The following is a 26,425-nucleotide window of genomic DNA, read 5'->3' on the forward strand; positions in this document are numbered from 1 at the left end:
ACTGGAGGGGGGAGGGATGGAGGTGATCGGGGATCCCTTCATCTTTTCTTGCAAAATTATTTCTGCACAGCGCAACAAGCTTTCAAGGGAAAGCAAAAAAAAAAAAAAAAGCTTGAGAAAAGGGGAAGCCATTTTGTGAGTGTGACAGAGTCTGGGCTCGTCTAGGTGGGTGACTTTAGTTGAAGGGGGCTGTCCTTTGGTCAGAGGCAGGGGTGGGTCTGGGTAGAAGGAGATATAAGGCAGTATTTCCAGCCTGGGCAGCTTTTAAGCCGTATGGACTTCAACTCCCAGAATTCCCCAGCCTTCATGACTTCAGAATTCTGGATGTTGAAGCCCGTGCATCTGGACTAGATGATCTCCAAGGACCCCTTCAGAGATTTACCCTCGGAGATTCTACGTGAGGAATTCTGGGGCTTGGAGTCTGCACTGCTTAAAGCTACCCAGGTTGAGAAGTACAGTAATCCTCAACGTACGACCACAGCTAAGCCCCAAATTCATGTTGCTAAGTGAGAAGCGTGTTAAGTCAGTTTTGCCCCATTTTGTTGTCGCCCACTAGTGGCCATCATAGCTGGCAGCAGGTTCAGACAGTGAGGAGGTTGGGGAGGAACATGGGCCAGCCCTGGAGTCTGGGGAAGGCTCTGAGGAGGGCTCTGTGTCGGAGGCAGAGAGGGGGCCAGGGCCGCCTGACAGTTACCAGCTGCCTTCGGAGTCGGATATCAGTGAGGCAGAAGAACAGCTGGAGCCTGTTCCCAGTGTGCGCATGTGCAGAGTGGCCAGACGAAGGGAACAGCTAAACAACAGGGGTCGACTTGGGAGTAAGGCCAGAGGGGTACGATGTATGGCCCCTCCCAGAGGGAATAAAAAAGGAGCGAAAGGGGAGTGGAGTTTGCAGGAGAGACAATTAGTTCGCTTCATTGGTTCATGACTCTCCGAGACTCCTGGCCAAGTTTTGCAGAGATTGGCCTGGCAGCTCTCCAACCCAGATAAGGTCTGTGACTGTAAATCCTCCCTTGAAAGACTTTGCTGGATGTGAAGGAGCAGAATTCACAATTACTAAGAGGGTTTTTTGTCGGGACAAGGCGTTTGCTTCAGACTCTTGGGAAGCCTCGGTCAGAACATATTTTGCAACTTTTCTCGCCACGTTTATTAAGCAAATCATTCCAGTTGTTTAATAACCCAGTTGTTAACGAGTCTGGCTTCCCATTCACTTTACTTGTCAGAGGTTCATGAAAGGGGAATCTCGTGACCCCAGGACGCTGCAACCGTCACAAACACGAGTCAGTTGCTAAGTGGGCAAATTTTGATCCTGGGATATGCTGAAGCAGTCCTAAGTGTGGAAAAACAGCCGTGCTAAGGGACACGGTGGCTCAGTGGCTAAGATGCTGAGCTTGTCGATCAGAAAGGCCGGCGGTTCGGTGGTTCGAATCCCTAGTGCCACATAACAGGGTGAGCTCCCGTGACTTATCCCAGCTTCTGCCAAACTAGCGGGGCGAACGCAGGTTAAAAGTGCAGGTAGAAAATTAGGAACCACCTTTGGTGGGAAGGGAAGAGCGTTCCGTGCTCCTTCGGCATTGAGCCATGCCGGCCACATGACCACGGAGACGTCTTCGGACAGCGCTGGCTCTTCGTCTTTGAAACGGAGATGAGCACCGCTCTCTAGAGTCGGGAACGACTAGCACAGATGTCCGAGGGGAACCTTTGTCTTATCTTACCATAAATCAAGGCGAAACAAACTTGTTTAGAGTGATGTGCAAACCCGATTAGTATAAGAATATACTGGTTGATTATTCTGCTCAGGATATTGCTTTGCGTTGGGTTATTTTTCAATCAAGGCAAAGTCATTTATTCTAGGCTTACTCACTTACCTTCCCCTAATTAATTGCCCGAGGCCTTCGCTTACTCACCATGGATGACCAGTAACAAGCCGGCTTGGCTTCTTTGTCTGCCTTGCGGCCTGGGGAAACGTTCTTGATTTTTCAATGCCTAGTTATTTTTGTATTATATCTGTTTTTTTACCCACCGTAGACCTGGGGCAGTAAAATAGCAGGTCACAGACCAGGGATGGATGTGAGCATGGATGTGATCATTAATCTGGAGTAATAAGTGATGTGGAATCATAACAACTCTGCATTGTATAAAGGTAAAGGTTCCCCCTGAACATATGTGCTAGCTGTTCCCGACTCTAGGGGGCGGTGCTCATCTCCATTTCAAAGCCAAAGACCCAGCGCTGTCCGAAGACGTCTCCGTGGTCATGTGGCTGGCATGACTCAATGCCGAAGGCGCACGGAATGCTGTTCCCTTCCCACCAAAGGTGGTTCCTATTTTTCTACTTGCATTTTTTACCTGCTTTTGAACTGCTAGTTTGGCAGAAGGTGGGACAAGTCATGGGAGCCCACTCTGTTAGGCGGCGCTGGGGATTCGAACCGCCAAACTGCCGACCTTTCTGATCGACTGGACACTTGCAGGGTTTCTGGGAGTGCACCTTCAGTCAGAAACATCAACAAGTTCTGTGGTTTATTTATTTATCTGGAGAATTTATACAGTGGCCCACTCACTTTTCATGATTCTAGGCAGCTTACAGAAAATAAAATAAAAACCCAATGTGCGAAGGGTAAAAGGAGAATAAGCACACTGCCCTCTTGGGATTCCGTGCAGAAAACATGGCATTGATTCAGGATCATGAGGACTGGAATCCTATTTTCTCATAATGAGCCACTTGGTATCACCTCACACTTGTAGAGACGAGCAGCACAGGGATGGGATTCAATTATTTTACAAACGGTTCTGTGGGCGTGGCTTGGTAGGTGTGGCAGGAAAAGGTTACTGCAAAATCCCCATTCCCTCCCGATCAGCTGGGACTTGGGAAACAGAGAATAGATGGGGGCGCGGCCAGCCAGAGGTGGCATTTGCCGATTCTCCAAACTACTCAAAATTTCTGCTACCGGTTCTCCAGATCTGGTTAGAATCTGTTGAATACCAACCTCTGGAGCAGCATGTACATTGGACCAATGCATAAGACAGATAGTCCTCGACTTACGACCACAGTGGAGCCCCCAATTTTGTTGTTGTTGTTAGGCGAGACGTTTGCTCCATGTTACGACCTTTCTTGCTACCCTTGATGAGTGAACCACTGCCACTGTTAAGTTAGGAACACGGTTGTTAAGTGAATCTGGCTTCCCCATGGACTTGGCTTGTCAGAAGGTCACCAAAGGGGATCATGTGATCCCGGGGACACTGCGACAATCATTAATATGAATCAGTTGCCAAGCAGCTGAGTTTTGATCACGTACCCGTGGGGAAGCTACGACGGGTGTAAGTTGTGAAAAAATGATCCTAAGTCCCCTTTTTTTTCAGTGCTATGGTTAGTTTGAATGGTCACTAAATGAATGGTTGTAAGTCGAGGATTGACTCCCTGTATTCTGCCAGGTGCTACCAGTGACTTCCGGAATGGAGAGATTTCGCTTTCAGCCCCTCTTTCTCTCCAACTTTTTTTCTTGGAGGATTAACTAGGCAAACTACAGCATTTACCTGCAACTGAATGGGGTTGATTTAAATCTGAGTCTCTTTGGGATTACATTTAAATCCTTTTGGGGGTTAATTGACTGGGTCAGTGGATCCCTTTTAGTGATTCCCTGCAACGTATAAATCCCGCTTGACGAGGTCAGTGTACTATGGGAACACATACAGCCGTTAACCAGGTTTGGTGAAGGCTTGCATATGTCTGTGTGTGGGGGGAAGGAGAGCATGTGTGTGTGTGTGTGGGGGGGCGCTCCCCTTGCACCTCATTTTTGCCGCAGGAGGGGAGGGGGAGCATGGGGGGGTGGTCATCCACCCATGCATAGGGGGCGGGGCTAGAGGTAAGTTGCTATTGGTTTGCACCCGTTCAGGCGAACCGGTAGTCGAAATTGCGACTGGGTTGCCGAACTGGTAGGGATGGCAAGCAGGCCACACTGCCGAACCGGTTCCCTGGTCACCCATGTTGTTTTTCCGGCATGTTTTTTATTCCTTTTCAAATGCACAGAACACTTTACAGGCAACTGTGCACCTGCCCACAGCGTGCGTCCGGCATGCCCTGTGAGTGAACCGGCAGTGACCCACCCCTGGGCATTGTACTGTGGGTGTGGGCATACACGCACGGGCTGTTCACCTGTGCATGCGCGATTTTGGCACTGGAGGAGAAAAAGGTTAGCCTCCCTGCTCCCTTTCTGACAAATGGCTGCACAGCCTCATCTTGATCCCTGTTTGAAACCAAGCCTGTTAAGTAACATCAAAAATATATGGAAAATATGGAAATGCGAAATGAAAATATGATGTAAAATGAACTATGCATAACAGAAGATGTAAAGGGGGGAAACCTGGACAACACTTTGTTTGTAAAAGAAGTTAAAATATGTAATAAAAAAACAAAAAAAACAACTTTGTTTAAAAAAAAAAAGGAGGAGGTAACATCAGCTTGGGGTTAATTTCTTTCTGGCTTAATTTGTGGAAAGCCAGCCTGTTTCTGGTTTATTAAAGTGAGTCAACTGGTCACCTGTGTTGTCCGAATACAATTTCCTCAATGTCCCCATGGCTTTGTTCCCTTCCATCCAAGGTTACTAATACTGCTAGATATTGTGTTTGTTGCCTTGCCTTCTACAAAGTTGTGGTCTTGTGGTGTTCATGGAAGAACTCTGGAATTGAAAAGGTGCCTCTGATTTGGGTTTGGGGGAAATCCCCCTCCTCTCCCCAGGCCCCCTTAGGGTGGAGCTGCAGCAGTGGTGGGTTTCAAAAATTGTTCGAACCTACTCTGTGGGTGTGGCCTCCTTTGTGGGAGTGGCTTGCCACCCATGTGACCGGATGGGAGTGGCTTGCCGCCCATGTGGCATTATGAATTAATGAATTATGAAATTATGAATTAGTACTTAGGTCAGTCCAAGTAGCTATTCAGAAACTCTGCCATTGAAGCATGCAAGTCTTAAAGCTGTCAAGTTACAAGACCCTTGCAGTCCTAACCCTTTAGAAAAAAACCTACAGGGGTGTTCAAACTTGACAGCTTTAAGACTTGTGGACTTCAACTCCCAGAATTCCTCTTCCATTCATGTTGGCTCAGGAACTCTGGCATTGAAGTGTGCAAGTCTTAAAGATGTCAAGTTACAAGACCCTTGCACCCCTAACCCTTTAGAAAAAAAACCACAGGGGTGTTCAAACTTGACAGCTTTAAGACTTGTGGACTTCAACTCCCAGAATTCCTCCTCCAGTCATGTTGGCTCAGGAACTCTGGCATTGAAGCATGCAAGTCTTAAAGCTGTCAAGTTACAAGATCCTTGCACCCCTAACCCTTTAGCAGTGGTGGGTTTCAAAAATTTTTGGAACCCCTTCTGTAGGTGTGGCCTGCTTTCCGGGTCCACTGGTGGAACCTCTTCTAACCGGTCCGGTAGATTTGACGAACCGGTTCTACCGAATAGGTGCGAACTGGTAGGAACCCACCTCTGAGCTGCAGGGTCGACTCCCTCGCCACCATGCAAAGCCCCCCAAAAGTTTTAACAGGGCAAGGGGCTCCCCCCAACCCCCCCTCCCCCCGGGGAGGCTCCACTAACCATTTTCCTTCCCAGAATCACTCCCGCTGCGTCGTCTTGTTCTCTGCAAACACGACACTGTCCTATTGAGGCTGCTTGGTTTTCTTTTATTTCAAGCTTTATTTATCACCCAGGAAAAAAAAAAAAAGCATTTTTCTCACCAGGCGATAGAGCATCTGCCTTAAATGCTTTTTTTTTTAAGCATATCCTCCCCCCCCCCCCCAAAACCAAACTTTTATATTTTTTTTCCCCTCCACACCCTTCCCCTGTTCCTTCTTGTTGCCGCTTGGTTCTCTCTGGCTCTGTCCGGGATTTTAAGTTCTTCCTCCTTTTTTCCTTTCTGTTTGTTTCGGCATCCGGGCCTCACTCCCCTTTCCCTTCTCTGTCTGCTGGGGGCCTGGATGCCTGTCACAAGTTAAAAAAATGCTTTTAAATTGTGGCAAAGAGGGGATTAAAAAACCCTCCCTTTTTCCGTGCGTTTTTATGACTCGTCTTTTTTCTTTCTTTCTTTTTTTCTTTCCTTCCCTCTCAAGGTCCAGCTCATCTGACACTAAACAGCCAAGGTATGGTTTTCCGTTTCTTTCCAGCGAAATGACTCTTTGCATTTTTTGTTAACTTTCCTCTTGCTCTTCTCCAGTTTTCCTGGTCATTTCTCTCTCTCTCTCTCTCTTTGCGTGTGTTTTTCTCCCTTGCTTCTCCTCCTTTTTCCAGCTGCTTCCTCTCTCCCTCTCTCTCCCCTCCCTCTCTCTCTCTCCAATTTCTCTCTTCACATCTGCTTGAACCATTTCATCACCGCAACCGAGTTCTGACGTTTTCCTAGGGTCCTCTCTCTTCTGCCGCTGCATTATCTATTTTCTTTTGAAGGGAGATGTGTGCGTACGTGTGTGCGTTTTATATGTTGGAGGGGAAGAATCAGCATGTTTCTTTGGGGCAGGGTGGGGGCTTGATACAGCCTTGCAGAATGGGATGAACTGTGTGTTGGGCGGGGGGGTGGTGTCTGCTGATTGCTTTAGGACAGTATTTCTCAACCGTGGCAACTTTAAGATGTGTGGGCTTCAATTCCCAGAATTCCCCCCCCCCACCCCCCCACACACACCTTAAAGTTGCCAGGGTAGAGAAACACTGCCTTTGGGCATTTATAGGACTCATGCAATTGGTCTTTTTTTTGGGGGGGGGGGAAGCGCATATCCTGGGCAGGACTCAAGTGGCCCAGACAATCTTGGTTCGTTCAGGCAGGTAATAGAGCTAACTTAGGGGTTCACTTTGCATTAACAATAGGGCAGAGCAGCTTTTCTGCAGCCCAAAAAGGGGAAGCTTCCCCCCCCAATAATTATTTCCAACAGGCACCAAAGGGTTAGAAGCAGTGAAACCTTGGTTCCCATAAAATTAGGCAGAATGAATCCCCCCCCCCCCCAATTGCTATTTTGATTATTAATTACTTGGAGATCTTTTTAGAAGGTTTTTTGAAGCCAACCTTTGCGTTTCCTTTGCTACAGCGGGAAATTGTATCACGAGGCATCTCACAGTTTGCTGTGAATAGAATAGAATAGAATAGAGTAGACTATAGAACAAAGAATAGAATAGTATCAAAATACAAATAGAATAGAATAGAATAGACTATAGAAAAAAGAATAGAATTGAAATACGGATAGAATAGACTATAGAACAAAGAATAGAATAGTATCAAAATACAAATAGAATAGAATAGAATAGACTATAGAAAAAAGAATAGAATTGAAATACGGATAGAATAGACTATAGAACAAAGAATAGAATAGAACAGAATAGAATAGAATAGACTATAGAACAAAGAATAGAATAGAATCAAAATATAAATAGAATAGAATAGGAATAGAATAGACTATAGAACAAAGAATAGGATAGAATAGAATATAGAACAAAGAATAGAATTGAATTTAAATACAAATAGAATAGAATAGAATAAAATAGACTATAGAACAAAGAACATGATAGAATTTAAATACAAATAGAATAGAATAGACTATAGAACAAAGAATTGAACAGAATAGAATAGAACAGAATAGGATAGAATAGATTATAGAACAAAGAATAGAATCGAATAAAATAGACTATAGAACAAAGAACATGATAGAATTTAAATACAAATAGAATAGAATAGACTATAGAACAAAGAATAGAACAGAACAGAATAGAACGGAATAGAATAGATTATAGAACAAAGAATAGAATGGAGTCAAAATACAAATAGAATAGAATCAGAATAGGAATAGAATAGACTATAGAACAAAGAATAGGATAGAATTGAAATACAAATAGAATAGGATATAATAGAATAACAGAGTTGGAAGGGACCTTGGAGGTCTTCTAGTCCAACCCCTGAAATTCCAGTGGAAAATCCAGTGTTTCTTATAAACCTGAGAAAGGTCAGAGAGAGAATTGGGGCACACGTGAGTGGGGTGTCCCAACTTTCCCACCAAACTAATAACTTTTTTTAAAAAAAAGAATGTCCGTACAACACTTCAGGCCACCCCCACCCCTCTCTCCTCTTGTCTTTATAACTCTTCAATTCCTTCTTTGGGGAGGATGCCAAGTTGATGCTTTCCTTAATCCTCTTCAAACAGAGACCAGAGGAAGCGAATATCCCACAAATGCCATTTAGCAAACTGTTTTGGGCTTTGCGTGTGCCTAGTGGATCAGTAAGACCAAAAAGAGAGCGTATACTTTCCCTTCAAATTGGTCGCTGTCCTGTTTTCAAAACCGTGGTAGCGTGGAATAATGTAGGCCCCCCAAACCTTTGGCAATACGGCCCATATTCCACATCCTGCCTCGTTTAACGAGTAGGCAGACAGCTAGCTCTAGCATCCAGTTCGCAGAGCACTCTGCTTTCCCTCCTGGGCGCAATACCCAGAGCAGGACACGCTGTACCCACAAATTTAGCCACGTCAGGAGGCCCGGCAGGTGCGAACGGGGTGGTACTGATAACCATCCAGTTCTTCTAGAAATAAGTAAAACTAGTCCTTGACTTAGCTGGATGACACGGCGGTTCAGTGGCTAAGAGGCTGAGCTTGCCGATCAGAAAGGTTGGCAGTTGGGCGGTTCGAATCCCTAGCGCCGCGTAACGGAGTGAGCTCCCGTTCCTTGTCCCAGCTTCTGCCAACCTAGTAGTTCGAAAGCATTAAAAAAATGCAGGAAGAAACATAGAAACCACTTTTGGTGGGAAGGGAACAGCGTTCCGTGTGCCTTTGGCATTGAGTCATGCCGTCCACATGACCACGGAGACGTCTTCGGACAGCGCTGGCTCTTCGGCTTTGAAAGGGAGATGACCACCGCCCCCTAGAGTCGGGAACGACTAGCACATATGTGCAAGGGGAACCTTTACCTTTATCTTAGTGCTTGACTTATGACCACAGCCGAGCCCAAAATTTCTGTGCCTAAGCGAAACACTTATTAAAAGTGCATTTTGCCCCATTTTTACCATCTTTCTCGCCACCGTTGTTAAGCAAATCCCCGCAGCGGTTAAGTTAGTAACATGGCAATTAAGTGAATCTGGCTTTTCCCCATTGACGGAATGCTTGTCGGAAGGTCGCAAAAGGGGATCATGCACCCCCCCCTTCCCAGGGACACTGCAGCCATCAAAAATATGAGGCAGCTATCAAGCATCCAAATTTTGATCTGTCGAGGATGCTGCGGCAGTTGTAAGTGTGAAAAATGGTCCTAAGTCACTTTTTTCACTGCCGTTGTAAATTTGAACAGTCAATAAATGAATTGTTGTAAGTCAAAAACTACTTGCAATGGGCCATCAGTGGCTTCCTGGCGTCATATTTCTAATGAATAGAATAGAATAGAATAGGATAGGATAGAATAACAGAGTTGGAAGGGACCTTGGAGGTCTTCTAGTCCAACCCCCGGCTTAGGCAGGAAACCCTACACCACTTCAGACAAATGGCTATCCAACATCTTAAAAACTTCCAGTGTTGGAGCATTCACAACTTCTGGAGGCAAGTTGGTGAATTGTTCTAACTGTCAGGAAATTCCTCCTCAGTTCTAAGTTGCTTCTCTCCTTGATTAGTTTCCACCCATTGCTTCTTGTCCTGCCCTCACGTGCTTTGGGGAATAGCTTGACTCCCTTCTCTTTGGGGCAGCCCCTGAGATATCGGGACACTGCTATCATGTCTGCCCTGGTCCTTCTCTCCCCTAGACTAGCCATGCCCAGTTCCTGCAACTGTTCTTCATATGTTTAGCCTACAGTCCTCTAAACCAGTGTTTCTCAACCTTGGCAACTTGAAGATGTCCGGACTTCAACTCCCAGAATTCCCCAGCCAGCATTCGCTGGCTAGGGAATTCTGGGAGTTGAAGTCCGGACATCTTCAAGTTACCAAGGTTGAGAAACACTGCTCTAAACATCCTGGTTGCTCTTCTCTGGACAATTTCTAGAGCAGTGTTTCTCAACCTTGGCAACTTGAAGATGTCCGGACTTCAACTCCCAGAATTCCCCAGCCAGCGAATGCTGGCTGGGGAATTCTGGGAGTTGAAGTCCGGACATCTTCACATTGCCAAGGTTGAGAAACACTCCTCTAGAGTCTCCACATCTTTTTTAATGGCTTCTCACACATTGATGGTGCCAATGATTGGATTGGAGAAGGTACCCTAAAAAAAAGATTTATTTATTGATTGCTGCACTGCCCAACCCACAGACAAAATAATTATGCGAACCAGCAATCTCTCACAATATAAGAATGCAGGTGGTCCTTGACTTACAACCACAATTAGGGCCAGAGCTTCTTTTGCTAAGCAAAGTTGGTTGTTAAGCGAGTCACACCTGAATTTATCTTTTTTTTTAAGCATGTTTCTTAGGGCAAATCATTGCAGTTGTTAAGTGGATTTTCCAAAGAAACAGTGGGTGGAAACTAGGTGAGAAGCAGCCTAGAACTAAGGAGGACATTCCTGACAGTGAGAACAATTAACCAGTGGAACGGCTTGCCACCAGAAATTGAGTGTGCTCCATCACTGGAGGCTTTTAAGAAGAGATTGGACAGCCATTGGTCTGAAATAAGCTACACCAGTGATGGCGAACCTTTTGGGCACCAAGTGCCCAAACTGGAACAGCTGGCCAGCGGGTTTTTGCGTGCGCCAGAGCACCAGAAATCCCAAAGATCAGCTGGCTGGCACGTGGATGCCTGTTTTCATGCCATTTTCCAGGCATTTTCTGGTCGTTTTCATGCTGTTTCCGGGACTGTTTTTGGCCCGAAAAACAGCCTGGAAATAGCCGGGAAAACAGGCTGAAAAAGGCCCGAAAACTGCCTGGGTTTTGGCTGTTTCTTGGCCATTTTCCAGGCCATTTGTGACCCAAAAAGCAGAAAAACCAGCCTGAAAACGGCCCAAAAAACATCTGAAAATGGCCCGAAAAACGGCCTGTTTTTTGGCCGTTTTTCAGGCTGTTTTCAGGCGCTCACAGAGAGGGCTCTGCATGCCACCTCTGGCACAGATGTTATAAGTTCCCCATCACAGGGCGATATGGTCTCCTGCTTGAGTAGAAGGTTGGAGTGGAAGATTAGATGACCTCCAAGGTCCTTTCCAGCTTTATGTTTGCACGAATCATGCGGTCAACCCAGCTTCCTTTGTTGACTTTGCTTGAAAAGCCATACATGGCCATCCCATGACCACGAGGATGCTGCAACCGTCCTAAGTGGGAGGACCGGTCGTAAGTCACCTTTTTCAATGCTGTTGCCACTTTGAACAATTGCCAAATGCATGTAAAGTGAGGACTAGCTTCATCAAATAGAATCACACCTTTCCCACCACCGGGGCTTTAAAACCAGTTCTACCTGGAAATCAGGAATGAGCATACCTCCAAGAATATAATAATCCCCAGGGCCCGTAGTTCACACAGGAATAGCATTTAGCCCTTAGATTTATATACCGCTTCACAGTGCTTTTACAGCCCTCTCTAAGCAGTTTACAGAGTCAGCCTCTTTCCCCCAACAATCTGGGTCCTCATTTTACCCACCTCGGAAGGACGGAAGACTGAGTCTACCTTGAGCTGGTCACGATCGAACTGCTGGCAATGGGCAGAGTTAGTGTGCAATACTGCATTGTAACCAGAAGGAAGATAGCAATAGCAGTTAGACATATACCGCTTCACGGTCTTTACAGCCCTTTCTAAGCAGTTTATAGAGTCAGCCTCCTGCCCCCAACAATCTGGGTCCTCATTTTACCCACCTCGGAAGGACGGAAGGCTGAGTCAACCTTGAGCTGGTCACGATCGAACTGCTGGCAATGGGCAGAGTTAGCGTGCAATACTGCATTGTAACCAGAAGGAAGGTAGCAATAGCAGTTAGACTTATATACCGCTTCACAGTCTTTACAGCCCTTTCTAAGCAGTTTATAGAGTCAGCCTCCTGCCCCCAACAATCTGGGTCCTCATTTTACCCATCTCGGAAGGACGGAAGGCTGAGCCAACCTTGAGCCTGGTGAGATTGGAACTGCCAAATTGCAGGCAGCTGGCAGTCAGCAGAGGCAGCCTGCAGTACTGCACTCTAACCACTGTGGCTCAACAATGCAATGGTTATAGGTTCTGTGACCGTCCTACAGGTAGTCCTCGACTTAAAACCATTCATTTAATGATCGACGTTACAACAGCACTGAAAAATAGTGACTTATGACTGTTTTTCACACTTACAATCTTTGCAGTATCCCCATGGTCACGTGATCAGAATTCAGACACTTGGCAACTGACTCACAGTTATGACTGTTGCAGTGTCCTGGGTTCCTGTGATCTCCCTTTTGTGAGCAAAGTTAATGGGAAAGCCAGATCCAGTTAACAACCGTGAGACTAACCTAACAACTGCAGTGATTCACTTAGCAATGGAGGCCAGGAAAGTTGCAAAATGGAGCAAAGCTCACTTAACAGCCGTCAGCAATGGAAATTTGGGGCTCCATAGCAAAAGCAGTAGCCCTTAGACTTATATACCGCTTCACAATGCTTTTACAGCCCTCTCTAAGCAGTTTACAGAGTCAGCCTCTTCCCCCCTCCCCCCCACCATCTGGGTCCTCATTTTACTGACCTCAACCTTGAGCTTGGTGAGATTGGAACTGTCAAATTGCAGGCAGCCAGCAGTTAGCAGAAGGAGCCTGCAGTACTGCACTCTAACCACTAGGAAGGAAGGAAGGAAGGAAGGAAGGAAGGAAGAAAGGAAGGAAGGAAGGAAGGAAGGAAGGAAGGAAGGAAGGAAGGAAGGAAGGAAGGAAGGAAGGAAGGAAGGAAGGAAGAGCAATAGCACTTATAGCCCTTAGACTTATATACCGCTTCACAATGCTTTTTCAGCCCTCTCTAAGCAGTTTACAGAATCAGCCTCTCCCCCCCTCCCCAACAATCTGGGTCCTCATTTTATCCACCTCGGAAGGATGGAAGGCTGAGTCAACCTTGAGCCTGGTGGGATTCAATTTGCCCAAATTGCAGGCAGCCGGCAGTTAGCAGAAGGAGCCTGCAGTACTGCACTCTAACCACTGCGCCCCCACGGCTCATATTGTGGTCATAAGTCGAGGACTAGCCGTGTTTGTAGGGGTTTGTCTTCTGGGGCAGCCCCATCTCCGGAAGGTTGCAGGAGTCGAGTTGCAAGGCAATAAGAACAGAACACCTTCTCGCTTGAGCTTTGTACCTAAAGCCTAAACTGTGCCATTTATATTAGGATGGGTTAAGTTTTCGTTTAAAAAAAAAAAAAGCGATTTTAAAGGATTTCAAGACCTTCCTTAAAATAGAACCCTTGAGGAATTGGTGGGTGGGGAAAAATACTCCGAACACCTCACGGTGGGGTAGATTCAGCCCACTGCCCTACATGAGGGGATGCACCCAGCAAGGAAATAATTGCAGCTTTTAAGGGAAGATCAGCTGGGCGGAATGGGGCAGGGGGGCATCCTGAGCACCGGCGTAGACCAAACCCCATGTGGCTTGCCCCTACATTTATATTGCTGTGCAGGGCAGACCATAAACCTGTAGTTACACCTTAACAGAGGTGAACAAGTCACAACTTACAGGCAGGTGTTCTCTGCCAGCCCCATTTTCCTGTACCCTGCCTCCCCCTATCTATTAGATCCCACTGAATTTTATTGCGATTATCTAAATCCTTTTTTCAAAGTCCCAAAACGTTCTTTGAAACACACACATTTTTCCTTGGAACAAAAAAAAAAACCCAACCCTTCACAAATGTTGGAAATGTAATCAAGTAGCAGGCACCTACTTCCACATGTGGTGGACATGCAGAAAAGCGAAAGAATTCTGGCGCTGGTTAGGAAAAAAAATGGCTGGAATTTAAACCAGAATTATTTTTATTAGGAACCATAATAGTAATAGCACTTAGACTTATATACCGCTTCATAGGGCTTTCAGCCCTCTCTAAGCGGTTTACAGAGTCAGCATATCGCCCCCAACAACAATCCGGGTCCTCATTTTACCCACCTCGGAAGGATGGAAGGCTGAGTCAACCCTGAGCCGGTGAGATTTGAACAGCCGAACTGCAGAACTGCGGTCAGCTGAAGTAGCAGTGCAGTGCTGCATTTAACCACTGTGCCACCTCGGCTCTCTAACAGAAAACTATAGTAAAGGGTCAATATATTTAACACTATGCATCGTAACGACAGCGAGAATGGTATATGCCCAACAGGGGAAACATGAAAATATACCTTTAGAACAGTGTTTCTCAACCTTGGCAACTTGAAGATGTCTGGACTTCAACTCCCAGAATTCCCCAGCCAGCGAATGCTGGCTGGGGAATTCTGGGAATTGAAGTCCAGACATCTTCAAGTTGCCAAGGTTGAGAAACACTGCTTTAGAACAAGGGTGAAATCCAGCAGGTTCTGACAGGTTCTGGAGAACCGGTAGCGGAAATTTTGAGTAGTTCAGAGAACCGGCAAATGCCACCTCTGGTTGGCCCCAGAGTGGGGAGGGAATGGGGATTTTGCAGTATCCTTCCCCTGCCACGCCCATCAAGCCACGCCCACAGAACCGGTAGTTTAAAAAAAATGAATTTTACCACTGCTTTAGAAAGGGAGATAATCAAGAAAATATTAGTTTGTGCAGAAATGGATAAATTGATGCTAGAATTAAAAAACAGAGGAGAGTCAGAATATCATGATATAGATTTTACCAGTGGTTGGAAAGGAGCGGTGGGAGTTGGAAGAAGAAATAACTAGGATTTGTGAGCACGGAACGTGATGTAATATATGTAAATATAAATGAGTATATTGGGTAGAATAATAATATATAGTTTAGTAATGTATGAGGACAAGGTTACTTGTATGTTATTTGTTTCATATTTTAGTGTGTATGGCGGAGGTAACGCCGGGATGGTTATACTGTGTCCAATATTTTAATAGGAAATGAATTAAAAATTCATTTAAAATTAAAAAAAAAAGAAAGAATTGCCATGCTGAATGGTTTACACTTAAACTGGTGAAAGAAGTGACCCCTGAAAGTTGTACAGCATACTAAGATTGGCTAAGATAAGCCGAGTTACCTTTTTTTTTTGGGAGTGGGGTAAAGATGCCGTGTGAATCCCAATCCATTCCTTGGTTTATCTTTCTTCACAATGTGCCAATCCAGGTTAAGCCAGCCTGCTAGGCCCAAAACGGAGAGGGTGTGTGTGTGTGGGGGGGGGGGGGTGTCGCACGCATGCGCGGGGGGTCATGGTGGGCTCAGGAGGGCCTTGCAAACATGCGCAGGGTATGGGCGCATTGCATTATGGGTGGGGGCACGTGCACACACGCTGTTACCTGCGCACAATTTCGCCACGCGAGGAGTAGAAGGTTAGCCATCACTGTTCTAGGTGCTGTTTATTTATTTATTTGTTAAATTTACTTGCCGCTTATCTAGTCTGGTCCAGGTGGCTTTCCTAGTGGTCTCCCATCCAAAGGATGTGGAGGCCTAACTCTGCCTAGTTTTTTTTTTTTTTTTTAAAGATTAGCCACGTTTGGAAAGATGCAAGTGCATGGCTGGCCTGTATTTTTTCATTTTTGTTCGGCAGTTCGAATCCCCAGCGCCGCGTAACGGAGTGAGCTCCCGTTCCTTGTCCCAGCTTCTGCCAACCTAGCATTTCCAAAGCGGGTAAAAAATGCAAGTAGAAAAATAGGGACCACCTTTGGTGGGAAGGGAACAGTGCTCCGTGAGCCTTCGGCGTTGAGCCATGCCGGCCACATGACCATGGAGACGTCTTCGGACAGCGCTGGGTATTCGGCTTTGAAACGGGAGATGAGCACTGCCCCCTAGAGTCGGGAATGACTAGCACGTATGTGCAAAGGGAACCTTTACCTTTAATGTGAAGTCAGTCCTTAGTTGTGGAGGCCAGAGGGGTCTCAATGAGGCACGTTTTTTGCAAGCACCAGTAGGTGGCAATGAACCCCAGAATATTTATCCTACATCACGTAAACGGAGGCTAAAAGAGGACACTTACACACAGACACACACAGACACAGAGTGAGTTTATTTATCTGTGTGTGTGAGAGCGAGCGAAAGAATGTGCGTGTGTAGGCACGCACTTTTAAAGCTTCTAACTGCGCTCCAGGTTTGATGTGCCTCCCCGAAGGATGCAGTTAATTGCTTAAACAATAAAATATTTATTAGGGTGACTGAGAAACAGCGATCTAAGTCTTAAAAGCAAAATGTTCAACGCAACTCAGAAGGCCAACGCTGAAGTGTTGGGCCTTTTTTAGAGTTAGGTCGGCATTGAGCAAATTCCAATGCGGCTTGAATGGGATGAATCCTGCTTTCCCAATTGTGGTCGTAAGTTGAGGACTATACTTTGAGATAACCCATGTCCCCCTTTTTCCTCTGGATGCTTTTTCTTCCGAATGCCCCCAGTATCCTTATGTGATACCAAGCAGAAATCTGTTTGCGATGGTGTTTTGTTTATTTCCAAGTCTGGCTTTTAAAAGGCTTGTTCACACATTATGCTTAATCACTTGAAATACCTAGTTAACCTTGTTAGCTATCCCCCCCCCCCAATTCCCCCCCCTGTTACTCCAGCTCAGCCTCCTGGCTTTGATTAAAATTCAGTATATAACAGGAAGGGATGTAGTGGCTCAGTGGCTAAGACGTTGAGCTTGTCAATCAGAAAGGTTCGAATCCCTAGCACTGCGTAACGGAGTGAGCTCCCGTTACTTGTCCCAGCTTCTGCCAATCTAACAGTTCGAAAGCAGGTAAAAAATGCAAGTAGGAAAATAGGAAAATGGGAAGGAAACAGCCTTCCGTGCTCCTTCGGTGTTGAGTCATGCTGGCCACATGATCACGGAGACGTCTTTGGACAGCGCTGGCTCTTCGGCTTTGAAACGGAGATGAGCACCGTCCCCTAGAGTCGGGAACGACCAGCACAGATGTGCGAGGGGAACCTTTACCTTTATATAGCAGGAATCCAGGTGATGGGGCATTTGATTACAAGGTTAAACATTTCTGGCAATCTAGGTTGTCCTCGACTTACAACAGTTCGCTCAGTGACCATTTGAAGTTACAACAGCACTGAAAAAAGTGACTTACGGGCGTTTGCAAGCATGGAAACGATCCCGACAGTGGTGGGTTGCTCCTGGTTTGCCCCGGTTCGCCCAAACTGGTAGTAGCGGCGGCAGGAGGCTCTACCCACCTGCCCGGATGCTTCTGCGCATGTCCTGCACACAGGACCGTGCCCGAACTCGTAGTGAAAAAATTGGCAACCCACCACTGGGTCCCGAGTCACTTTTTTCAGCGCCGTTGTAACTTCGAATGGTCGCTAAAGCGAGTTGTTGCAAGTCGAGGACGACCTGCAGTTGTGCCTTTGTGTACGTACCGTGTAACAACGTTTGACCAACCTCAATAACTTTTAAGATGCATGGACTTCAACCCGCAGAGGCTGAGTAATACATATATAGGGCATGAATGCAAACAGGCATTTAAACTCTATTTTTAAAGATTATAGTTATGTTTTTGGAGAGCACAGAATCTTCCTTACAAAGCTGATGGGAATCATTGATCCTGCTGTGACTGTTCTCAGAAAGTGGGCAGCTTGCATAACATAGGGTCCCTGGGAGTAGAAAGAGTGCAGAGAAGAGCAGCGAAGATCATTAGGGGACTGGAGACTAAAACATATGAAGAACGGTTGCAGGAACTGGGTATGTCTAGTCTAATGAAAAGAAGGACCAGGGAGACATGATAGCAGTCTTCCAATATCTCAGGGGCTGCCACAAAGAAGAGGGAGTCAAGCTGTTCTCCAAGGCACCTGAGGGCAGAACAAGAAGCAATGGGTGGGAATTAATCAAGGAGAGAAGCAACCTAGAACTGAGGAGAAATTTCCTGACAGGGAGGACAATTCACCAGTGGAACTACCTGCCTCCAGAAGTTGTAAATGTTCCAACACTGGAAGTTTTGAAGAAGAGGTTGGATAACCATTTTGTCTGAAATGGTATAAGGCAGTTATGGCAAACCTTCCATCGAGGGAGCACTTTGTGCGCCTGTGTGCTCATCTGGGATGTGACCCGGAAGAGGAGCTACCCAGAGGGCATGTGCGCCAGAAAATGTACTTCTGGTTTCCATTATGTGCTCCAGCCAGCATGTCTGGTTACTGCCACTCATGCATGCACACCAATCACCTTGCTGATGGATACTGGAAAATGGAAGACCAGCTCTTCCGGTTCCGGCACTGCCGCACGAACAAAGGCTAGTTTATGGGCATATGTGTGCCAGAAATCTAGAAGAGGAACGGACGATTGGCACGCACGCCAGGCGATATGGCTCCTTATGCCATAGATTTGTCATCATGGGTGTAGGTTTTCCTGCCTACGTTCCTTCCAAATGTTATTCTATTCTTTATTCTATCCTATTCTTTATTCTATTCTATTCTTTATTCTATTATATTCTTTATTCTATTCTATTCTATATTCTATTCTATTATATTCTTTATTCTATTCTATTATTCTATTCTATTCTATTCTTTATTCTATTCTATTCTTTATTCTATTCTATTCTATATTCTATTCTATTCTATTCTTTATTCTATTACATTCTTTATTCTATTCTATTCTTTATTTCTATTCTATTCTTTATTCTATTCTATTCTTTATTCTATTCTATTCTATTCTATTCTATTATATCTATATTATATTATATTCTTTATTCTATTATATTCTTTATTATATTCTTTATTCTATTATATTCTTTATTCTATTATATTCTTTATTCTATTCTATTCTATTCTATTCTTTATTCTATTCTATTATTCTATTCTATTATATTCTTTATTCTATTATATTCTTTATTCTATTCTATTCTATATTCTATTCTATTATATTCTTTATTCTATTATATTCTTTATTCTATTCTATTCTATTATATTCTTTATTCTATTCTATTCTTTCTTTATTCTATTCTATTCTTTATTCATATTCTATTCTTTATTCTATTCTATTCTATTCTATTCTTTATTCTATTCTATTCTTTATTCTGTTCTATTCTATTCTTTATTCTATTATATTCTATATTCTATTATATTCTTTATTCTATTATATTCTTTATTCTATTCTATTCTTTATTCTATTCTATTCTTTATTCTATATTTTATTCTTTATTCTATTCTATTCTCTATTCTATTCTATTCCTTATTCTGTTCTATTCTATTCTAGAATTAATTACAGGTAGTGCTCGACTTACAGCCACTCATTTAGCGACCTTCCAAAGTTACAACAGCACTGGGAAAAAACCTGACTTCCAGCCAGTTCCTTTCAAGTACAAGCGTTGCAGCATCTCCCATAGTCTCATGATCAAATTTTGGATGCTGGGCAACCAGCCTGTACAGGCAGTCCTCAGCTTATAACGGTTCGTTTAGTGATCGTTCAAAATTACAACGGCATAGAAAAATGTGGACTCATCACCGATTTTCACACCCAAGACCTTTGCAACTTCCCCGTGGCCCTGTGATCAAAATTCAGTCGCGTGACCACTGATTCCCACTTATGACCGCTGCAGTGCCCCAGGGTCACGTGATCCCCTTTTGCGACCTTCTGACAACGGGGAAACCAGATTCTCTTAACAACTGGGCTGCTAACTTATCAACTGCAGTGATTCACTTAACGACTGTACCCAAGAAGGTGGTAAAATGGGGCAGAACTCACTTAACAAATGTCTCAATTGACAACAGTGAGTGTTGTTGGGCTCCATTGTGATCGTGAGTCGAGGACTATCTGTCTTTATGGGGGTAACAGCATCCCGGGGTCATGTCATTGCTTCTCGTGACCTGCGATGGAAAATCTGGTTTCAATTCTGGTCATAAGTCAAAGACCTGTTTAGCAATGTATCTGTCATTTTCTTTGGCTCCCCCTCCTGGAGCAGGTTGCTTACTACATCCTTTGCGGAGGGAAGGAGCATCGTTCCTTAAGTCAGTGTTTCTCAACCTTGGCAACTTGAAGATGTCCGGACTTCAACTCCCAGAATTCCCCAGCCAGCATTCGCTGGCTGGGGAATTCTGGGAGTTGAAGTCCGGACATCTTCAAGTTGCCAAGGTTGAGAAACACTGCCTTAAGTTACTACCTGGCCCAACATTGTTGTTTCCAGAGAAAGTTTCTGGTCCCTGTATGGATAGATGATTGGTAACAAACATGATCGTAGGAAGCCGAGCTTTCCATTCCATAGAATGATAGAGAGGGTTGGAAAGGGACCTTAAGCGGTCATCTAGTCCAGCGGTCACCAACTGGTGGTCCACGATAAAAGTTTGGTGGTCCGCAGAAAAAATATTTGCATTTTTTTATATTGCACTAAATCAGGGGTCCTCAAACTACGCCCCCTGGGATGGATACGTGCAATGGACGCTTGTGTTGCTGCAGAGAGTTTCCCCCTTTGGGGTCTTTTTGTATGGGTCAGAGGGAGGTAGAAATTCTGACTTGGGGTCTGCTTCAGCCTCCTGGTGGGGGGCTTTGGGCGAAGGCTGGAGGGAAGAACCGCTGGTGGTGAAGAGCCGGAGGGCCACATTCCAGTGGGACTGCATCACGGCCTGGAACTGGCTGACCATCTCAGCCCACTGAACCTCCAGGCGCCAGTACCTGGCCTTGCACTCCCACAGGTCTTCCCTTTGCTTGGAAAGCTCATGCTCCTAGTCCTCAGTGAGGTTCTTCCACTGAGCCTCCTTCTCGGTCAGATCCAATTTGAACTGAGCTGCTTTGCTAACTCTTTCTCCTGGGGGCTGCTTCGCTCCAGCAACAGCTTCCTGTTGGGGCCCTAAGGAGCCCGGGTGGGCTCAGGCGAGGAGTGGCTGGGAGGGGAGGCACGAATAGAGGCTGATGAGGCGCCCCTTGATGTGAGTGACTTCGAGTTGGCCATGCCCACCCAGTCACATGACCACCCAGCCACGCCCAGCCAGCTGGTTATTAGGCAGATCATATTAGCGGTCCGCGGGATTTAAAACTATTTAAAACTATTTAATGCTCCCTGTGGTCCGAAAGGTTGGGGGGCCTCGAATTAGAGGATTTGTATTCTCTGGTGTTTCTCCCTGTGCCCAGGGAGGGGACCCCCCCCCTAATTGGGAAGGAGAGATACCCAAGGGGAACCTGAAGATCTGCCCAAGGATAAAATCATTTTGGGCAAAGAAATCGATACAAAGGGAGCCTTCTGAAGCTGCGGAGGGAGGAAGATACTGACGGGGAGGGAAATTGAGTTGATCAAAAGGGGGTACGGATCACGACCGCTTTGTTGCTGGCTTTAGTAAAACAATATTGTGATCAAAAAGGATTCTCCTCTCTTCTCCCCACCCCACCCCCCGTCTAGATGAAAAAAGTAGATTTTATAACAGTTTATCTTCACAGCAACCTGTACTGTTTATTGATGGAGTGTTCTCCTCTCCCCCTCATTTGCATACCCGCTAAAATGTACATTTCCCAAGATATTTAAAAAAAATGCAAATCAGGCACGCTTTTTCTTCTTTTGTGTTTCTTTGATAGATGGTTCAGCACAAGTTCTTTCGGTATAAACGTTATTTTTTTTTAAAAAGGAACACACACACACACACAGCTGCTGCTTAAATGCCGTGTTCAGCAGCCACCATCAGCAACTGATGGTGCGTGTGCAAACTTTTTGGGGGGTGGGTGGGGGCGGGGGAAATGATTGTTTTAGGCCCCCCTCTTCATACCCCAGCCATGTTTTATATCCTGCTGGCCGACGCAGGGTTTTCAAAACGAATAAAGTCAGAACTCCATGCCATTGTTTAATGATCCCCATAATCCCTTGCATCAGGGTGGAGTTAGCAGAGCTAGCAGAGTGTTTGAATGGCCGGATGCCCTTCCTGTAGCCAATGCAGAGTTTTGTTCGGTCTATACATTCTCATTGTGCCCAGAGAGAGAAATATCTGCCTCTACCTAGGATTGAACTCACAGACTCCTGATTATGAGGCGAGAGCACCACCTCTAGGCCACCACACCACTCCAGGGAAAAGGCACCAATCATCATTGTTTAACAACCCCATAATCTCTTGTGGGGTGGAGTCTGAGCAACTGAATGGAGCTAGCAGAGTGTTTGAATGGCCGGATGCCTTTCCATGTTGCCAGTGCGGAGTTTTGTTCGGCAGATATATTCTCATTGTACCCAGAGAGAGAAATATCTGCCTCTACCTAGGATCGAACTCCCAGCCTCCTGATTGTGAGACGAGAGTGCCACCTCTAGGCTTGGTGAACACAGATAGTCCTCGACTTACAACCACAATTGAGCTCAGAATTTCTGTTGCTACGTGAGACATTTGTTAAGGGAGCTTTGCCCCATTTTACGATTCACTTTCGTTCAGTTAATCACGGCAGCCCGTTAAGTTAGTAACCCGGTTGTTAAGTGAATCTGGCTTCCCCATTGACTTTGCTTGTCAGAAGGTCGCAAAAGGGGACCACGTGACCCGAGACACTGCCGCTGCCATAAATATGAGTCCGTTGCCAAGCACCTGAATTTTGATCACATGACCATGGGGGAATGGTGCAACAGTCATAAGTGTGAAAAACAGTCGCAAGTCACTTTTTCCAGTGCCATTGTGGTTTTGAGCCATCACTAAACGAACTGTCGTAAGTCGAGGACTACCTGTCATATGGAGAGCTGGTAGAGCAGGGGTATGTGCAGGGCAGAATGAAAGGGAAAAAAAATGAGATGGCCACAATAGTGTTATCAGTTCTAAAAAAAAGAAAATCACCATGGTTGCCGTATTGATGTTTTAGAAATTATAACCTGTGTCCAGCCCTCCGTGGGAAATGTCTCTGCCTCCAGTTTTTATCTCTGATGGTATCTTTCACTGTGTTCATACACAATATGTGAAAAAGGAGAGAACTGAACAGAATAGGACAGAGAAGAAATAATAACAATAGAGTGGAATGGAATAGAATGGAATAAGATAGGATAGAACAGAGAACAGAGAATAGAAAAGGAATAGAGAAAATAGAATAGAAGAGAATAGAAGAGAATAACAGAGTTGGAAGGGACCTTGGAGGTCTCCTAATCAAACGCCCTATAGGAGACTCTATACCAGGGGGTTGGACTGGAAGACCTCCAAGGTCCCTTCCAGCTCTATTCTATTCTGTCTGCCATCCTGCAGAAGTGTCCCACTACAAAACCTATCATCCAAGGCCACATGGCTGGGAATAGTATAGATTAGAATAGGGATTGGGATTGGGATTGGGATTAGAATTAGAATTAGAATTAGAATAGATACAGATAGGGATACGGATAGGAATAGGATTAGAATTAGAATTAGAATAGATATGGATAGGGATAGGATTAGGATTAGAATTAGAATAGATATGGATAGGGATAGGGAATTAGAATTGGAATTAGAATTAGAATTAGAATTAGAATTAGAATAGATACGGATACGGATACGGATAGCAATAGCAATAGCAATAGCAATAGCAATAGCAATAGCAATAGCAATAGCAGTTAGACTTATATACCGCTTCATAGGGCTTTCAGCCCTCTCTAAGCGGTTTACAGAGTCAGCATATCGCCCCCACAGTCTGGGTCCTCATTTCACCCACCTCGGAAGGATGGAAGGCTGAGTCAACCCTGAGCCGGTGAGATTTGAACAGCCGAACTGCAGAACTGCAGTCAGCTGAAGTAGCCTGCAGTGCTGCATTTAACCACTGCGTGACCTTGGGGATATAGGGATAGGGATAGGGATAGGGATAGGATTGGGATTGGGATTGGGATTGGGATTGGAATTGGAATTGGAATTGGAATTGGAATTGGAATTGGAATTAGAATTAGAATTAGAATTAGAATAGATACTGATAGGGATAGGGATAGAATTAGATTAGAATAGAGAAGAGAACAGAAATAGATAGAAAATGGAACAAGTGGTTGTAAATCAAGAGCTACCTTTAAAGTCCGCTGCAGGTGATCTGACTTGACTGGAGAGCAGGGGGCTGTGTGTCTGGATCGGGCCCTGTGTCCAGTCCGTCCCCGCGGATGGTCTGTTCTGCTTCTCCAGTAGGGTCCTTCCTGTACTCGGAAGGGCGGGCAGAGAGAACAGCCAGTGGGACCCCCCAGGCATCAAAAGGTCAGTGGACATCCCTCCCTCCCCCAAAGTATGACAAAGGCTCAGCCGTTGGTGGCAGCTTCCCCTTTATCAGCGACGAGACCGGCCTCCTCGCCATAGGCAAATCCGAACGTTTTCGTCCATGGGGAGAAATAAACTGAAAAGTAAATTAGTTGCTGGAATTCATTACCGCCCCTGTGCCTTGCATCTCCGTAAATCTGAGTAATTCTCAGTAAATCCTGCCTGAGCAGGGGGTTGGACTAGAGCAGGGTCACCAACTTTTCAGACCTCAGGGACCACTAGATTCATAATTTTAAATCCCGCTGACCGCTAATATGATCTGCCTTAATTACCACCTGGGTGGGCGTGGCTAAATGGCCATGTGACTGGGTGGGCGTGGCCAACTCAATGCCACTCACGTCAAGGGGCGACTCGCCCGCCTCTGCTCACCCTTCCCCTCCCAGCCACTCCTCACCTGAGCCCACCCGGGCTCCTTAGGGCCCCAACAGGAAGCAGTTGCTGGAGCTAAGCAGCCGCCAGGAGAAAGAGTTGGCAAAACAGCTCAGTTCAAATTGGATCTGACCGAGAAGGAGGCTCAGCAGAAGCACCTCACTGAGGACTAGGAGCATAGGCTTTCCAAGCAGAGGGAGTGCAAGGCCAGGTATTGGCGCCTGGAGGCTCGGTGCGCTGAGATGGTCAGCCAGTTCCAGGCCGTGATGCAGTCCCACTGGAACGAGGCCCTCCGGCTCTTTTCCACCAGTGGCCCTTCCCTCCAGCCTTCGCCCAAAGCCCCCCACCAGGAGGCTGAAGCAGACCCCAAGTCAGAATTTCTGCCCCCCTCTGCCCCCCCAAACACCCCAAAGGGGGAGACTCTCTGCAGCAACACAAGCGTTCATTGCATGTATCTGGCCCAGGGGCCGCAGTTTGAGGACCCCTGATTGTGTGCAATATAAAAAATGCAATTAATTTTTATGCGGACCAAAATTTTATCATGGATAACCAGTGGTCCATGGACCACCAGTTGGTGACCACCGGACTAGGTGACCTCCAAGGTCCCTTCCAACTCTGTTATTCTGATTCAAGACAACTCTGGGAGAATGTTGTTGGGTGGCTGTTGAGTAGTGTTTCCCAACCTGGGGTATGTTGAGACCTGCTGGAGAATTCTGGGAATTCTGAACTCTACAGTCCTTAAAAATAGCCAAGGTTGGGAAACATTGCTATAGAACAGGAACAATGGATGGAAACTGGAGACAAGGAGAGATTCAACCTGGAAATAAGGAGGAATTTCCTGACAGTGAGAACAATCAACCCATGGAACAGAAGTTGCCTTTGGAAGTTGTGGGAGCTTCATCCCTGGAGGCTTTCAAGAAGAGACTGGACTGTCATCTGTCAGAAAAGCTGTAGGGTATCCTGCTTGGGTGGTGGGGGGTTGGACTAGATGACCTACAAGGTCCCTTCCGACTCTGTTCATCTGTATCTAAGATTGAACCCCGCTCGCTCTGTAGCCTTGCATACATCCACAGAGCAGGGGCTCGTGGGAGGCTCCCGCAGTCTGAAGCAATACCCTGCATGTGGCACTCACTCTGTGCGCGGGTCCCCTCTCCCTGCCAGCTGTGCGGAGCGTGAAATATCGCAGCCTTAATATTTAATTACAAAGCAAGCAATTAATACTCTCCATCCGGGGAGGGTGGCAGAGAGACGCCCAGGGAATGTTAGCCTTAATGAGGCATTCAGTACAAATAAGATGCCATTAATATAACCAAAGGCTGTGATTGATCTGGATTGGGGAGAGCAAGCAGTGCGTGCGGTGGTGTGTGTGTGTGTGTGTGTGTAGGTCAGTGGACAAGGACATAAAATACAAAAACCAGCCTATCATTTCGAAAGGACTCCTTTGTTGTAGCTGTAAAGGTTCCCCTCGGACATCTGTGCTAGTCGTTCCCGGCTCTAGGGGACGGTGCTCATCTCTGTTTCAAAGCCGAAGAGCCAGCGCTGTCCAAAGATATATCTGTGGTCATGTGGCCGGAATGGCTAAATACTGAAGGCGCACGGAGCGCTGTTCCCTTCCCACCAAAGGTGGTCCCTATTTTTTCTACTTGCATTTTTATGTGCTTTCCAACTGCTAGGTTGGCAAAAGCAGGCGGCAGATTCCTGATCCCAACAAAACCCCTTTTATTAAAGAGATGTGAATTCCTCTCATTCCCATCCAGCCAAGGCCTGGCAAACAGTCTTTCAAAGGCGTATTTGTGACCACAGACCTTATCTAGCTTGGAAAGCTGCCATGTCAATATTTCCCAAATGAGGGGCTGTGCAAGAAAAGATTCTGGGCACAGAGTCTCTGAGATTCACAGACAGATCTTCACACTCCTGAAACGAATCTAA

The 26,425-nt window shown here is 45.8% G+C and overlaps 1 protein-coding gene across 1 annotated transcript in view; it reads left to right on the plus strand.

Moving 5' to 3' along the window:
• The window catches only part of LOC106546310 (neurexin-2), a gene marked incomplete at its 3' end in the record, with an annotated part of 196,117 nt that overhangs the window by 68,079 nt on the left and 101,613 nt on the right, over positions 1–26,425 (plus strand). The window contains 1 exon segment of the mRNA XM_087705333.1: positions 6,089–6,118. Coding sequence (XP_087561459.1) covers positions 6,089–6,118 — 30 coding nt within the window.

This window comes from Thamnophis sirtalis, unplaced genomic scaffold (genome assembly GCF_051295495.1).
Source record: "Thamnophis sirtalis isolate CommonGarterSnake01/CBP01778 unplaced genomic scaffold, rThaSir2_p1.2 scaffold_2, whole genome shotgun sequence".
In the NCBI taxonomy this organism is placed as follows: Eukaryota; Metazoa; Chordata; class Lepidosauria; order Squamata; family Natricidae; genus Thamnophis; species Thamnophis sirtalis.